The 16,480-nt window shown below is 47.5% G+C and overlaps 2 protein-coding genes across 2 annotated transcripts in view; both read right to left on the bottom strand.

Annotated features, from left to right (window-relative positions):
• Positions 1-3,598, bottom strand: part of LOC142558406 (high affinity copper uptake protein 1-like) — a 40,919-nt gene extending 37,321 nt beyond the window's left edge. The window contains exons 1-3 of the mRNA XM_075670546.1: positions 3,381-3,598; positions 1,467-1,557; positions 836-987 (exon numbers count right to left, since the gene is read on the bottom strand). Coding sequence (XP_075526661.1) covers positions 836-987; positions 1,467-1,557 — 243 coding nt within the window. The 5' untranslated portion in view covers positions 3,381-3,598. The remainder of the gene's footprint in view (positions 1-835; positions 988-1,466; positions 1,558-3,380) is intronic.
• Positions 3,599-7,375: 3,777 nt separating this feature from the next.
• On the bottom strand, positions 7,376-16,142 carry LOC142561134 (uncharacterized). Its single transcript, XM_075673428.1, has 3 exons — positions 15,091-16,142; positions 11,263-11,459; positions 7,376-7,489 (listed from the first exon to the last, which is right to left on the bottom strand). Exons 1-3 carry the CDS (start codon positions 16,004-16,006, stop codon positions 7,376-7,378), a joined length of 1,227 nt encoding a protein of 408 aa, XP_075529543.1. The 5' UTR covers positions 16,007-16,142.
• Between the last annotated feature and the right edge of the window lie 338 nt (positions 16,143-16,480).

Here is a 16,480-nt window from a genome sequence, read left to right on the forward strand (position 1 = left end):
CACTATTGTTAGTCTGATTATTAATATTGAGCCTTTCAAATGTTATGTACATATTAGATCTTCAGCTGCCTTAATTCATCAATCACACTGTTTTAACACTACAAGTAAAAATTTCATGGATGTACTTACACAAGTAAATACATCCATGGAATTGGCCTGGATGGATGTACTGCACATCCAAGTACAAACTTAAACATGATGCGCCAGCATGTGGCTAGCGTAATTGCCAGTGACATGGGGTATTGGCATTTGGGTCCCAGTAAGCACCACAGGCCATCAGCAGCAGATGTAATTACTCGTTTTGCAAGCTGTGGTGCTTTCTTGGAATCAGCGGCCAACTCTCTGGCACTGCCAATTATGTGAGCCACTTGCGGACACCATTTGTCCTCATTCTTTCAGTAATCCAAAGCTCAGCAACAAACTCAGCAATCTCCAGAATTCCAAGAAACCATCTTCTTCACATTACTTTGGCTCAAAGAGAACAGAAGTGGCATGCTTGAGTGAGCTGCAAATGTTTCCAGATCTGATATACAAGAAAAGCTACTGTTAGGAATGGAAATATTAAGAACTATTGCTTAGATTCATCTTTTCAAGCTTCTTGTCGCACAATTAACCCCCCACTGCAATGTTATGCTTCAAGCTTAACAACAAATTGTGCTTACATCATGTAGTACTAATATTTCCAAGACAGTATACATACAAGCTCTACACAGCCAAAGGAGCTCACAGTACGCTCACAAGCATTATCTACTATCAGCAAACATCTGGTAAAAGCACTTCACTTGGCCTTGTCTTTGCAAGGTATCTGTCAGTAAAAGTAGGAGGCACAGCAGACCTGAGAGGCATCTGGACTGGCCTCAAGGCGACTCCTCTGGCTAGGCGCCCACAGGCTCTGCTTGTGCACTTCTGTTACATAATGATGTGAAGCTGTGATGGACTCGTACAGCACAGAGAAGGCAGCCACTCCAAGACACATGCCAAGCATGCCTGCACAAAGGACAGGCATTGGGAAACAGGCTACTGAAGCTCTGGCCATGAGACAACCATGACTCATCATTGCTCAAACTGTTCTTAAGCTATCCAATTAAAAATGCAGAAAACAGCAACACCCCTAGCATTACACAAGTTTAAAAATTTTAGTACTTCAGAGTTACCACTTCTATATAGCAGACTAGGCACTAAAAAGCTGATACAGCCAAACAGCATCAATTTAGCGATCCACCAGCAGCACTGTATTGACCCAGTGAAAACAAGGTTACCACTAAGATGTTTCCACATCATGAAATAAATAATGTTTTGACACCAAAAAGGATTTATACTTCCAAAACCAAGTCATTATTTCTCCCATGCACCACATAAAACATATTGCCAGTGAACTAAACTTGAGCGGCAGAAAATGTAACCTCTCTGATTGAAAGCAATATAACCTCCATTGTCAAACACTATAAAAAGCAATATGGCATCACCTCCAAGAGAGGATGCTGAGAGGCCTCTAAATAGCAGATTTTCCACATGTGAGCTGAATTCAAAGTATGACTGGTGGCCCATGACCTCCATCTGTGGATATAGCATAAAAGGAAGTACAATAAACACTCTTGCAACAATAATAGCAAATTAGAAATAAGAACAACTTAACTTTACGAAAGGCACTTTGATACCTTTCAAGCGAAAAGTTGCAGTCGTTGGCAAATGCTCATCTTATTTCAGAATACAACAACTTGAGACCCGCCGTGGTTGCTCAGTGGCTATGGTGTTGGGCTGCTGAGCATGAGGTCGCGGGATCGAATCCCGGCCACGGCGGCCGCTTTTCGATGAGGGCGAAATGTGAAAGCACCCGTGTACTTAGATTTAGGTGCACGTTAAAGAATCCCAGGTGGTCGAAATTCCCAGAGACCTCCACTACGACGTGCCTCATAATCAGAAAGTGGTTTTGGCATGTAAAACCGTATAATCTTTTAACAAATTGTGACTAAGATAAAGCTGCAATCTACCTTTCTGATTCACCATAACTTGGAATCCTCGTTTCCGTGTTAGCAAACCACTCTTCGAAACAAGCGGAGCTGTAGCACCAGACACGCATGAATGCTAAAGCAGTATTGACAAGCAACTAATGGTACCCCTAAGCGCTGCGCGTAAGAGACTTCAAGTGTTAAGATGGCCATGCGCTTCTCCTCTACATGCTAATAAGGCTGCCAGCAGGCCCTTCAGCGTCTCCGACTTGCATGAAATCCGGTCAAGGACCAGGGAAGCCGGTCGACGAACCCGGACCACGAAAACGCTTCCGCGATGGGACCACTTTCTCCCGCCGCTTGCACTGCCCGCTTCCGGGTCCAGGAAAGTATGCGCCTTATAGCCAGTGCATTTTTCCCGTCCAAAAGGACAGAGCCCACTAACTTTCGCCTCGCTTGCAATGCGCTTACAAGTAAACTTCATGTATGATCAAGAGGCCAAGCGCACTCCAATAGCTTTACGTGCGATAACTTAGCACTAGCGTCATCCAAGAAATAAGATATCGTGCTTTCAACAGCGAAATATCCGTTTTCACAAATGATGCCGCATGGCCCCCTAGAATACTAAGGTTGACAAGGTGATCGGAAAAATAAAGACGGGATACGTGCGCAACTCCTTGTATTAGTACGCTAATGCAATATTTCACAACATGGAACAAATAAATTGGTCGTTTTCTCCTACTACAAAGTTGATCAATGCATTCATACACGACTGGATCGCGTCATTTGTTGAAACCGGCAACACAACGAATGAGTAGTAAACTGCACTAGTCAATTACATTTAAGTTTTGAATTACACTGTAGTTTGAAGTCTAATACTTAAAAATTCGGCTCAAAACATCGGACGAGTGTCATTCTTCAGGCACCGACTCATTTGACATGGTTCGAAGTATTTTCGTTAAAACCATTTTACAAACGCAGACGAGCGGGATGAGAATGAATACATTCACTCGAGGCCGTTTGGAATCCAGGGGAAATCTACCAGCACAATGCGCCATGAAACCCGAGCAGCTGACAAACAAACGGAGCGACGTCCGGCAAGGACGTCGCGTGTTTTTCAAGGAGCGCGCTTGTCAACGGCCGCGGCGCAACGCACTGCCCAAACAACCGCATTGCAACCTTGAGGACCGAGGGGTTCACGCCCGCTGGCCTCGAAGAAAGAAATGGTAGAGCAAAACTCGTATGCATACTCCCCAGGCGTTTGTACAACACAGAGTAGCAGAAACTATTACTTGACCACACGTGTGTGACTACAGAAGAGTTTAGCACATGCCAAACAGTCAGCCAAGTACGGTGCGCAACGAAAACTGAAACATTTCGTCAAAGTTGGCAACACCGAAGACAACAGCCAGAAAACGAAGTGGGCCTCACCTTCAGCTGACAGTGGTTGACGCTCGCCGCCCAATGAGCTCAACTGCCGCCGCGGTGTGCGCGAGGGAGCTAAACTTGGACTACGCTAGTAGAAAAGCAAAAGTGAGGAGAAAGCCGGTTGCAATCCAGTTTTCACTTTCTCGAAGCTGCCTCTACAGCGCGGAGCGGCCGCGCGTAGGCCATCCGGATCAGGCGTCCTTCGCGGCGCCGGCGCTAGGGTTGCCATGCCACAGACGACGCTAACGATGCGCCAGCGCTCGTAGCGCCGCCTCTCCGCATTGAGAGCAACTACTGTGGAGTCCCGTTTTCGCGCCGCGGCATATTGAAATGCTCTCGTTGGGTAAAACGAAAGCGTACACCGCAAATACTACAAGGAGCGTTTAATACAGCAAAACCCTTTCACTTAATGCCGAAATGGAACCCGAGAATGCACTTACGATCAGTTTGCTTCACATATCGATGTAAATATATATGCGGCTCTACATAAAAACCCATCTGGTCCCTCCACTGGAAAAAGAATGCGGTATGTTATAATGAGACGCTGTTGTATTACATAGCTGCAATAGCTTTTACCGCGGTAGCTGTTACGGGCTCTTTCAGCTTTCGCCGTGTCCGTACTTCGATACAGGCAGCGCCACGAAGCTATCCACAACCTCCACATTTGCTTCGGGTATGTGCGTGGATGCTTGTCTGTATGCTTGTCCTTCAGTAGCGACAAAGTATTATGATACAAGCGTATTTCCTTTCACATTATTACCGTTAAGTGCCCTTGATATATGGGGGTCTGCAGTGGTGATTTTACAAGAAAAATACTTTTTTGTTAACATAATACACGCCAATTTGATTACAGAGGCCGTATTATTTAACGTTTTATTTAATTTTCTTTTCTTTTCGCCCTTCTTCTTTGGTTCGAACTTGACTCGCACGCCTCCATTATCGCTGGGATCGGTCACTCGGCGTACAACTTGATAAGAAGAATGGAAAATGAAATGAATCACATCGCAGACGACACCCATACATTCAGGAGATGTCGAATAGATATCATTATTGGGGCGTAGAGTACATCCTAAGGATGGGCCGAAGTGATCCTGAAAAGCTCCCAAGTGGCACACCGAAAGATGTCCTATGCACGGATTCTCCATGCTTGGCCTTCTTTTAGTTGTCATGGGGACAATTGTCGGACGTCGAATCCCTGCACAGGAATTAACCTTGTCGATCCGACAATGTGGCTTTCCAAGCCTGTAATCTTTCATTCAGAGTCACTGTGACATTTTCAATCCTTTATTGCAACTGCTTGTAATACGAGTCGTCTATTAGCATTCTACAGCAAAAGATAACGAAGCTACCGTTATACTTTCTTCACAAATATAAGACAACGCGAGCAGGATTTAGTATAAAAACAGCTGCCCAATGTCCATTGACAGTGTTCGCAGCGGACATGCGTAGTGCATGGGCACACTGAATCGCCTGAACGCTACATCGCCATGCATTATTGCATCTACATCCATGCAACTACAGCGCGTAGCATAAAAGTCCATGTCCATGGGACTTTTTGTGTTGTCTGGGGAGCGTTGCAATATACTGACCCAGAGTACGTACAATAAGAGTATAATAAGCGGTTGCTTCAGTAGAGATACCAGCAGTCATGGAGGCATTGCGTAATCGAGGAGTATGCAGGACACGTGAATATTTTAGCAAATATCTATAGACTCCACAGATACCTATATTATCCACAAGGAAGGCGGAAAGATATGATCTACAGCTGTGCTAGAAAAAATAGAACACAATGTGGTAATACGGGAACGTTGCAAGATTTACCGGCGCGAAGCGATATGCGTGGATGGTGTTAAAATGTACGACGATGCGTTGAGAACTGCCACATTTTTATTAAATAAGTGATACACTCTTGATGCAAACACGGCGGTAAAATGTTAGTATACTGGTACCAGCGTTCAAAGGAAGTATAATACGTTTTCACAGAAATATTGATATCGCAAATAGACAGTTGCTGTTTCCGCAAATTGAAGATCAAAATTGAAGCCAAACGTTTTTTCAACAATGATCCAATATTGTGACACACACACACACACACACACACACACACAGACACACACACACGCACACACGCACACGAGCGCAAGCCTGAATGTTCTGCGTAGTGAAGCGACATATAACAAGGCGCAGCGCTTTTGGTGTTTTGTGTCAGAGTACGTAATTGTCATGCAGTATAACATGAGGATTTAACGCTTTAGCGGTCGGAACGTGTATGCTGAAGTACGACGAAATTTGCGGTTTCTCAAGGCGTATAACTGCATATTGACTGTATTTTTTTCACTGATTTCTAGTTATTGCTGTTGTGTGTGTGTGTGTGTGTGTGTGTGTGTGTGTGTGTGTGTGTGTGTGTGTGTGTGTGTGTGTGTGTGTGTGTGTGTGTGTGTGTGTGTGTGTGTGTGTGTGTGTGTGTGTGTGTGTGTGTGTGTGTGTTTTCTGTCTCTTGCGCACGAAATGAGAACGCCTGTGAACAATTTTGCGAGCAAAATATCAACAATCTGCTCTATGCGGCTACCAAATGCAACGACACGTTTCAAGGGAACGATCCTGCATTTCAGCATTGAAATGCACTGAGGCCACGTCCAGCGAAGGCTATGACTATTTCAACGTGCGTACACAGCGGTGGGTTTTAATGCGGTGGCATACTCGGCATTGTCTAGTTTTCTTCCTAGTTGTCTATCCCACCAAAATATATAAGCTGATCTCGAAGGTAAGCGATGCGGACGAAGCATCGCCACAAATGAATGTTTCCTTCCTTCTTCCAAGTAGTGTAGTCTGAAGATGTGGACCTAACATCGTTCTCGGAGTCGTTCAATGAAAGCAATGTTTTCTTTCTAATTCTATCTGATCCTAGGCGCAATCGAACCCATGTCCCACGGATTCTTCAAGGACAGCAGCCCTACGCTTTCGTGCGCTGTGCCATGAATTCAAGCGCGGAAGAGAGGGATTAATTCTCCCTGTTCGCACGCACTGGCGCGCCGCAGATCTCGAAGACCACGTTTTGACTTGACGGGCGTGCCGCTAAATGGCGCAGCGTGTCTAGAGGGAAGCGTGAGAGAGGGCCTGGCTATGGCCACCATAGCCTGGCTGCAGCATATGGCTCACGGAGGAAGGAAACTCATGAGAGGCCCTGACGTCACTCTTTGTGAAGCTAAAGTGAAGCCGGAAGTTGGCGTTGCTCATGGTGTTGCTCCGCCTATCGGGCCAGCTCTCCTCTCTTGTTTACATTTCTCGCGAAACCACGCCGCGCTGCGCGCAACCGTGGTGCTCGGACGCGCGCACTCCGCAGCAATACTAAATAATCGTTAGCACGTTAGCATGATTCCGCGAAAGAGGGCAATATTTCCCGTGGATATTCCTTCGTCCGTTGCCATTGCCGTGGTGCGGTACATTGCGTACAGCGTTGCATGCGCGTTCATCTCACGAACTTTAGTTCCTCGTGTCCCACCTGGCCACCGCGAAATCCGGGAGAGAGAGAGAGAGTAAAACATCTTTATTAATAATATTTGAATGGCGAGATCAGTGTGGGAGGAACCCTTAGTCCAGGGTCCCTAAGATGATTCCGGCGATGTTTCGAGCCCGTTGTATCACAGCTCGGAGGACCTCGAGAGGTCCGTCGCGGAGGGCATCGAGAGCACGGTCCAGCTAACGCACCGCAACAAAACACAGCGACCAACGCAAACCTGCCCGCACGGCGCCTTTGCCACGGTACGAAACCTACGGAGCAACACGTGTGAGCGCACAGAACCAAAACAAAGCCGCCATTGTGGCCCGAAAGGCGTGACTGACACGGCAAAGAAATGAAAAATCAGCAAAAAAGAGGAGAACCTACTACGTCATTTCCTCCACACTTTTCTCCTAGCGCGCGGAGGGTGTAGGGCCTCTCCTCAGTTTCCTTCCTCCATGATATGGCTCATACGCACCGGCGTGCCACCGGTGCAATCTCAGACCAGGCACAGCACTTCACTCGGACTTTGCGGTGGCGCCGCTAGATTGCGAAGCGTGTCCAGAGAGACAATGGAGATGTACAAGAACGAGAAGAAATTAGAAGGGAAAATCTGTACGATAACACGAAGGCAAATGCATTGCTATTTGAGGCTCGATATTCGCAAATATTCTAAATATTCTCAACTAGATGAGGCGTGTGGATATTGCAGCAAAAATCTGAAGGCTACTCACACTCTAAGAAAAGTTTACACCCTTTGAGTCGTATCTTACCACACAACGATAAACGTCATCTGTCTTGCGCGCATTCCCTTTCTTTAACGCTACGCTGCGAGCCCGGTACTTCCCAGTAACGAACGGCACGCGCGTTAGCAGCATGATGTAGCATTGCCGAAAGGAAAGTAGCGGGCGCGGCGTTTTCAAAAAAGGAAACGCAAGCAAGGCAGATGGCGATTATTGTTGTGTGGCACATATACACCCCAAAGGGTGTAAACCTTTTTTAGAGTGCAGCCCATCCTAACGGAATGCGAAGGAATTCACCCATAATGTACACCTTCCAGAAGCGCTTGGATTTAAAGTTGACGGAGGTATCAACCGGTCAGCAGTCGAGATAAGCAAGAGGCGTTTAAGGCATTGGTGAAAAAAAAAAAAGGAACTCAGTGCCCTTCCGCTCTGTGAAGAAGGATGACCAGCGAAGCTGTGTATACGGGTCCATTAATGGCGAACTGCACCTCCGCCGCGGGTCGGCCCGGCATTGCACTATCTTCGGGAACGGCCCACGTAATGACGCTTTATTCTAGTAGGGCCGCGTCAGTCACGGCGCGTACTCGACGGTACGAACGCAGGTGGCGTCTGACGCGGACGCCGGAAGACAAGACTCGAGTTGTGTGTCGACACATCGACACTATCCTTCGGCAACTAGCCCTTAACAGCTTCGCTGTAAAAAGCAGGGTAGATATTGATACGACTGTATGCATTACAAGCTTAGGTAACGGTGATTGATTGATTGCCCGTGTTTGTTGCGTGTGTGTATTTATTACTTTGGTGCAATGAAGTGTTTGTCTATATTGCCACACCCTTTACTGTAGTGCCCATCAGGACGCTGTATTTTATGCCTGCATTTATTCAATTTACAACTTTGGTGCTGTCAAGTGTTCTTATATTGTGCCTCGTCCCTCCTGCTGTAATGCCCACCAGGGCGGTGTGCACGTACTTGAATAAATAAATAAATAAATAAATAAATAAATAAATAAATAAATAAATAAATATTAAAGAGATATATACAAAAATGCTAGAATGAAAAGCACGTATAGCATACCTGAATAACTCAAGCAGGCTAAGTGACCATTTCTCATCGCCCCGTTTCAAAGGGGATGCCAATAAATCCTCCTCCTCCTCCTCCTCCTCCTCCTCCTCCTCCTCATCATCATCATCATCATCATCATCATCATCATAATCATCATCATCATCATCATGATCAAAAATGCGATAGAAGAGCCAGGCTGCAGTACATGTCTCGTACATGACGCGCTTCGACTGTTCGCACAACTTGGATACTCATCGCAGATGAGTTCTGCCCGAATTTTACAGAAAATCTGCATGTGGCTAGAGTTTCATGTATTTTTCGGGTTTGTGCGTCAACAATAAAGAAAGGCGAGAGTGGGCCGATTCCGGAGATACTGCAATACCGGGTCGACCCGCGGCAAAGGCGAAGAAGGCTTCAAGCACTCCGGCAATAATAATAATAATAATAATAATAATAATAATAATAATAATAATAATAATAATAATAATAATAATAATAATAATAATAATAATAATAATAATAATAATAATAATAATAAATGAAATAAATAAACCAAGATGCATTGTGTCAAGTCGATGGGTATACTGGAATCTGAAGAAAACGAGTAACAGCGCCGACCGAACAACGGGAGGTGTCTGAGACAAACGAAGCGTCTCAGTCACCTCCCGTTGTTCAACGCTGTTACTCGTTTTCTTCAGACATGTACCAACCAGCCCATGTTAGCACGTTATTGTAGCTTATACTGGAAGATCGTTTGCGAACAGCACATGGACTCACGAGCAGGAGGAGTTGCCACATACTCAAGGACAAAATGTGTGTACAACCATACACCCTTGACTTGCTAGTGGAAAATGCCACCGACTGTGGGGATGTCCGTGTCGGAGAAACGAAAGAAGGAATTGTGATACCCGCTGTGCATATATCTTCAGGCACACTCAAGGGTGATATTGAGACGCTCATGACCCGGTACTCTGCATGGGTTAGCCATGATGACACCACCCCTGTGATCAGCGTATTAAACTTCAATGTGAACATTTCAAAACTATGCAAGGAATGGTTCACTTAGTTTATGCTAGAAGAGTTCGGTTTGAAGTGCAGGCCAATTCAAATCACCCAACTACTCAACCACTTAACAACGGTCGTGTATAAATTTAACTTTGACCAAGAAATCTTTGACCAAGAATAATCACAAAGCTATCGTCCCTACCATTACCAAATGGTGAACATTAATACATGTACCCTTGTGTAACCTTGTATAATGTCCTACAGCTTCGCTGGTTATCCACCTTCACATAGTGGAACGGCTCCTCAGTTATGTTTAAACCATTTGCGAGAGCATGAAAGTTTCACCTAAAGTCTATGTATGTTGAGCTCTGTTATGAGTAAAAATAAGTTCATTTTACGTGCGGGTAACGAGAGGGGGGGGGGGAGACAGATAAAAGGAAGGCAGGGATGTTATAACCAGTCAAAAGTCCGGCGGGTAACAAAACAGACAAAGAAGCTTACCAAGTAAGCGAAAATTTCAAAAATGCGTTGACGTTCCGATTAAGATCGTTCCAAATTTAGAGGTTCGGTTTCAGTAACTTAAATAGAACGCCAATGTATTTCGTTGCATATTTAAAGGCGAATATCTGGAAAGTGGTAGATAGCCCTTGAATTTCTGCAGATGATTCTACTATGATGATTCTACTGATGATTCTACTATCGCTCCGCTTCAATTTTGCAATTGCAAATGTACCCCAATGTGATTAATGAATAAAGTTAATTAGTGAGTGCTTTTAATTAGCTACCTAGACATTGCGAGTTTTCATGCAGATAATTTTCGCCTATTCAAGATATCTATCTGAAAAGTGGGAACAGCGCTACCTATCAAATAAGAAAAAAATAGAAAGAACAGGTAGTATACTAGGCGTGATTTTATTGAAAAAAGAATATTGTAGCGCTCTTCAATGAAGCACACTAAACACACTGGTTTATTGTGGGCGAACTTGTGCCCGGAAACTCAATATTAAGCATTCACACACTTTTAAAAGAAGAGTTAACAGCAGCCTATTCCACAGTCAACCGCGTCTCTCCGCCGAACGCACTTTTCACGCGCCCCGAAGGCCAAGAGCCACGCCGTGGCTTCTCATTGGACGGCAGACTCGGGCGCTGCCGTGAGCGCGTGCACGGGAGACACGCGCTGTATCGCCATGCGCGAGGCGTTGCTGGCGCTCTTCTAATGGCGATGCGACGAGTAATGGGCTTTAGCGATGAGACGCTTGCAAAGGTGCCTCACAAGAGTGCTCGTACCTGGCATGTGGAGAGCTCTCTGCGGCATTAATCCCCCCTCCGAAAACGCATCGTCCCGATGCGTATGAAACAAATTTATCTATAGATCTGTTTTCATTGCCTGTCGTAGTAAGGCTTCATGCGGACTACGTGTACGACCTCCGCATGGATGTGCCGCTTTGATCGCTCTTGCTTATGAGGGATGACTTCGTAATTCAGGTCATCTACTCGGCGAATAACTTCGTAAGGTCCAAAGTATCGGCTAAGGAGTTTTTCACTTAGTCCACGACGACGCACTGGTGTCCATACCCACACTTTGTCGTCCGGGTGGTACTGAACTTCTCTGCGGCGCAGGTTGTAATAGCTTGCGTCCCTACGTTGTTGCTGGCGGATACGGAACCGTGCCAACTGCCGGGCTTCTTCAGCTCGTTGTAGGAAGTCGTCGACGTCGTACGGGTTGTTGTTCTCATCATCTACCGGCAACATAGCATCCAGTGTGGTTGTTACTGTGCGGCCATAGACCAGTTGAAATGGAGTGACCTGGGTTGTCTCCTGTACTGCCGTATTATAGGCGAAAGCGGCGTAAGGCAAGATTGCGTCCCATGTCTTATGTTCGAGGTCGACATACATGAACAACATATCGGCCAGGCTTCGGTTTAGACGTTCAGTCAGGCCGTTTGTTTGGGGATGGTATGCAGTGCTTTTTCTGTGACTGGTGTGAGTCATCTTCATCAAACATTGCATCAAATCAGCTGTGAAGGCCGCTCCTCGATCGGTAATCACGACCATTGGTGCACCATGTCGCAGTACTATGTTACAAACGAAGAAATTTGCAACTTCAACTGCCGTTCCTCGCTCAAGGCAGCCAGTTTCAGCATATCGTGTTAAATAGTCCGTCGCTACTACGATCCATCTCTTCCCTGACGATGACGTTGGGAACGGGCCAAGAAGATCCATTCCAACTTGTTGAAATGGAGTCTTTGGTGGGTCTATGGGCTGAAGAAGTCCGGCCGGTTTCACGGGTGGTGTTTTGCGCCTTTGACATTCGCGACATGTCTTCACGTAATGCTGCACCGACGCTAACAATTTAGGCCAGAAGTATCTGAGACGAATTCTGGCGAACGTCCGGCTGACACCTAAGTGACCCGACGATGGTTCATCATGGCTAGCTTCCAAAATTTCTGGTCGCATGGCTGACGGTACGACGAGTAAGAATTTTTTCTGGTTGCGTTCAAAGTTTCTCTTGTAGAGTGCATTATCTCGGAAGCAAAATGACGATAAACCTCTCATAAACATGCGTGGGACTTGGACGTCGTATCCTTCGAGGTGTTTGATGAGTGGGAGCAATTCTGTGTCGGCCCGTTGACGCTCGGCGATTTCCGAAGCTGTCATCGCTGTAAGAAACGGGAAATCTTCTTCTTCTGAAGGAGTCGACTCCACTGGTGAGCGGGACAAGCAGTCAGCATTGTTATGTTTTCTTCCAGACCTGTACACGACAGTAAGGTCGTATTCTTGGAGCCTGAGGCTCCACCTCGCAAGTCGTCCAGATGGGTCTTTTAGGTTTGCCAGCCAGCAAAGAGAATGGTGATCGCTGACTGCACGGAACGGCCTGCCGTAAAGGTATGGTCGGAACTTGCTGATGGCCCATATGACAGCCAAACACTCCTTTTCCGTCGCAGAGTAATTTGTTTCAGCTTTCGAGAGAATGCGGCTAGCATACGCTATGACTTTCTCTTCCCCATTTTGCCACTGAACTAAAACCGCGCCGAGACCGAGATTGCTTGCATCTGTGTGGACTTCTGTGTCCGCTGTCTCGTCGAAGTGGGCGAGGATCGGTGGGGCTTGCAATCGTTCCTTTAATTCATTGAACGCAACCTCTTGTTCAGCATGCCACATGAAGGGTACGTCTTCTTTAGTCAGTTTCGTCAGAGGTTCGGCAATTTTCGAGAAGTTTTCTACAAATCGCCTGTAATAAGCGCATAGTCCCAAAAATTGCCGTACCGTCTTCTTGTTTGTAGGCTTTGGAAATCGTGCAACGGCAGCAGTCTTGTCGGGATCTGGAGCAGTACCTTGCGCGCTAATTACGTGACCCAGGAAACGAAGTTCTTGAAATCCAAACTGGCACTTTTCCGGTTTAATGGTTAGGCCTGCCGAGCGGATGGCTTGAAGCACTAAACGCAGCCTCTGGACATGCTGGTCGAATGTTGCAGAAAATACCACTACGTCGTCTAGGTAAACAAAGCATGACTGCCATTTAAGACCCGAGAGGACACTGTCCATCATGCGCTGGAATGTCGCCGGCGCACAGCAGAGGCCGAATGGAAGCGCTTTGAACTCATACAGGCCGTCTGGGGTTACGAAAGCAGTTTTTTCACGGTCTCTTTCGTCTACTTCAATTTGCCAATATCCGCTCTTGAGATCTAATGAAGAGAAAAATTTTGCATGTCGTAGGCGATCCAACGTGTCATCAATGCGGGGAAGGGGGTATACATCCCGCCTGGTCACACTGTTCAACTTCCGGTAATCAACACAGAATCTCAATGTATTGTCCTTCTTTCTCACAAGGACTACCGGCGACGCCCACGGGCTGTTTGATGGCTGAATGACATCGTCCTCAAGCACCTCTTGCACCTGACTCTTTATGATCTCTCGTTCAACCGGTGACACTCGGTACGGATGTTGGTATACTGGCCTGGTCGCTTCGTCTGTTATTATACGGTGTTTCACAATTGGTGTGCGCCGTACCTTTGACCAGGTGGAGAAACATTCTGCGAATTCATTTATAAGGTCCTCCATCATTTCTTTCTGGGCTGGCGTCAGACTTTGGTTGATCGCAACTGATGTTACGGCGTCATGCATAGTTTGGACAGCAGGTGGCCTTGACGCTAAGCTACATACATCTGTGACCGCAGTAGCGCTGTGCAGGAAGGCGATGGCTGTGTTCTTTGCGACGTGCTGAAATTCACTTCCGAAGTTCGTCAGCAATACATCAGCACACCCATCGCGTAGTTGAACAATTCCTCGTGCTACGCAAATGCCTTTTTTCAACAGTAGCTCGACGTTGGCCTCCGCTATACCTACCGAGTCGTCGAATGCTTCGTTTCTTACGCGAACCAGCATGCTGCATCGTGGTGGCACGGTTATGTCATCGTCGGTAACCCGCAAGGCAACGTGTTCTAGCTCCTCCGATCTCGCATCTTTATAGCCTGCTTCGTAGAAAATGACACGCTAGAATTCTGCAGGTTGATTATGGCACCATTTGTTAGGAGAAAGTCCATTCCGAGTATTACATCCTTCGAACATTCTGGTAGCACGACAAAATTAGCGACGTAAGAAAAACCCCGAATTCCGATTCTCGCTGTACATCTATCCAGGGGTGTAATGAGGTGCCCACCAGCCGTACGTATCTGGGGTCCACTCCATGGCATCAAAACTTTTTTCAATTCCTTGGTGAGTGCATATCTTACGACGGAATAATCGGCACCTGTGTCAACTAATGCACTCAATTCATGACCGTCTATTGTAATGCGCAAGTCTGAAGAAATTCTCTGTTCACTTGTCTTATTCATCCGCTTCTGTTTGTCGCGGCTGCTCGGTAAACTTGACGGAGGATCTTGGCTTTTTCGAACGTCAGCGGCCTCGCCTCCACAGGTCGCTCGCTTCAGTTTTCCGGACGTGGGCTCAGTGAACGACGCCTTGGTGAAATCGAGGATGGCCGTGGACTTGGTGATCGGTTGCGTGCAGACGTTGATGATCGTGGCTGGTGTTGGTATCTAGCAGCCGGATCCTGTTGTCGGGTCAAGTAGTCCTGAATTTCGGTGGGTCTTTCGCCATTACGGGGGCAAGGCGCATTTATCGTAAAGCCGCGAAGACCTGCTCTGCTAATATGGGCACATTCTGTATAGGTGTCCAGCTTCCCCGCAGTGGAAACAGAGTGGCGTCCGGTCGGGTGCACGCCACACGTGCAAACGACCGGCCTCAGCTCTGCTAGAAGGGGTCCACTGCGCAGAGTCGGCTGGCGGCTGCTGGGAGTCGCGAATGGAGAACAATGCCCGGTCAGTTGGCATAACACATCAACGTACGTTGGCACGCGACGTACGGGTGGTGGTTGGTCATGATGAACAGGCGGTTCCTCACGTCCTGGCTGCACAATGGCGTGGCGAACTTCATCTCGAATGACGGCGGCGAGAGTTGAGACTGTCGGCGTGGCTTCCGGTAGCTGCAGCTTTCGAAGCTCCTCCTTTACGATTGATCTCACCAGTTCTCTTAGTGCTTCGGTGTTACTGCCTGGGCCTGCTGACAGGATATCGGCCGGTGCGCTGGTGACATCACGATTGTAGGGATGGGCACGCTGCTGCAGCGCCTTCTCTATGGTCGTCGCTTCGGTGCGAAACTCAGCAACACTGTGTGGTGGGTTGCGGACGAGTCCTGCAAACAGCTCCTGCTTAACGCCACGCATCAGATGGCGTAATTTCTTCTCTTCGATCATGTTTGGATCCGCGCGCGTGAAGAGGCGGGACATATCCTCGATATACATGCCGACACTTTCGTTAGTGCGCTGGTTTCTGGCTTGTAGAGCGTGCTCTGCCTTCTCTCGCCGATCGGTGCTGGCATACGTGGCAAGCAGCTGTCGCCGAAATTCTTCCCACGAAGATAGTGTCGCTTCATGATTGACGTACCACGTCCTCGCTGACTCTTCTAACGCGAAGTACACGTTGCAAAGCTTCCGTGTCTCGTCCCAGCCGTTGAAATCTGCCACTCGCTCGAACTGCTCTAACCAGTCTTCCACATCTTCGAACGTATCGCCGTGGAAGGACTCAGGCGTGCGTGGTGGGTACACGATGAGCTGGGATGATGCCACTGCGCTGGTCATGGTTGCACCGTCGCTGGTAACTGTTGCCCGCACTGCTGCAGCAACAGGAAGCGGTCCGAACTCGGGTGGGTCTCCTCGGACGCGGCGGCTTGTGCGCTGGTGTACTGGAGTCAGTTCCCTGGGTTCCAATCGCTGAGGGTCGGGGCTCCGTTCTCTTACGAACTGGGGACTTCCAATCATACCCCGCACCTCCACCAGAAATGTAGCGCTCTTCAATGAAGCACACTAAACACACTGGTTTATTGTGGGCGAACTTGTGCCCGGAAACTCAATATTAAGCATTCACAAACTTTTAAAAGAAGAGTTAACAGCAGCCTATTCCACAGTCAACCGCGTCTCTCCGCCGAACGCACTTTTCAATATGAAAAGAGGCTTAATCGCTTTAGAGGATTGGCGGAGGCTACAGTTCTTGTGACAGGAGTAGGCCAAGTGAACCGGCTTTGTCCTTTCTTTTTAAAGCGAAGCTTTCTGTTCCACTTCCTCCGACTTTTCTACTTACTACTACTACTACTGCAGCTGCTGCTGCTGTTGCCGCCGCTGCTTCTGCTGCTGCTGCTGCCGCCGCCGCCGCCGCCGTCGTCTTGAACGCCGTGTCGTGGGCAGTAGAGAACGTGTGTAATGTACGTGGCAATGCACCATGTGAGGGAATGGCAC

This window comes from Dermacentor variabilis, chromosome 1 (genome assembly GCF_050947875.1).
Source record: "Dermacentor variabilis isolate Ectoservices chromosome 1, ASM5094787v1, whole genome shotgun sequence".
NCBI classification, from domain to species: Eukaryota; Metazoa; Arthropoda; class Arachnida; order Ixodida; family Ixodidae; genus Dermacentor; species Dermacentor variabilis.

Coding starts and splice junctions, on each gene's coding strand:
- LOC142561134 (XM_075673428.1), bottom strand. CDS start 16,006: ATGATTGGAAGTCCCCAGTTCGTAAGAGAACGGAGCCCCGACCCTCAG. Junction 11,460..15,090: donor CGCCATTGTGCAGCCAGGAC/GTGAGGAACCGC, acceptor ATGGCCGCACAG/TAACAACCACACTGGATGCT. Junction 7,490..11,262: donor ACCCGGACGACAAAGTGTGG/GTATGGACACCA, acceptor GTTATCGTACAG/ATTTTCCCTTCTAATTTCTT.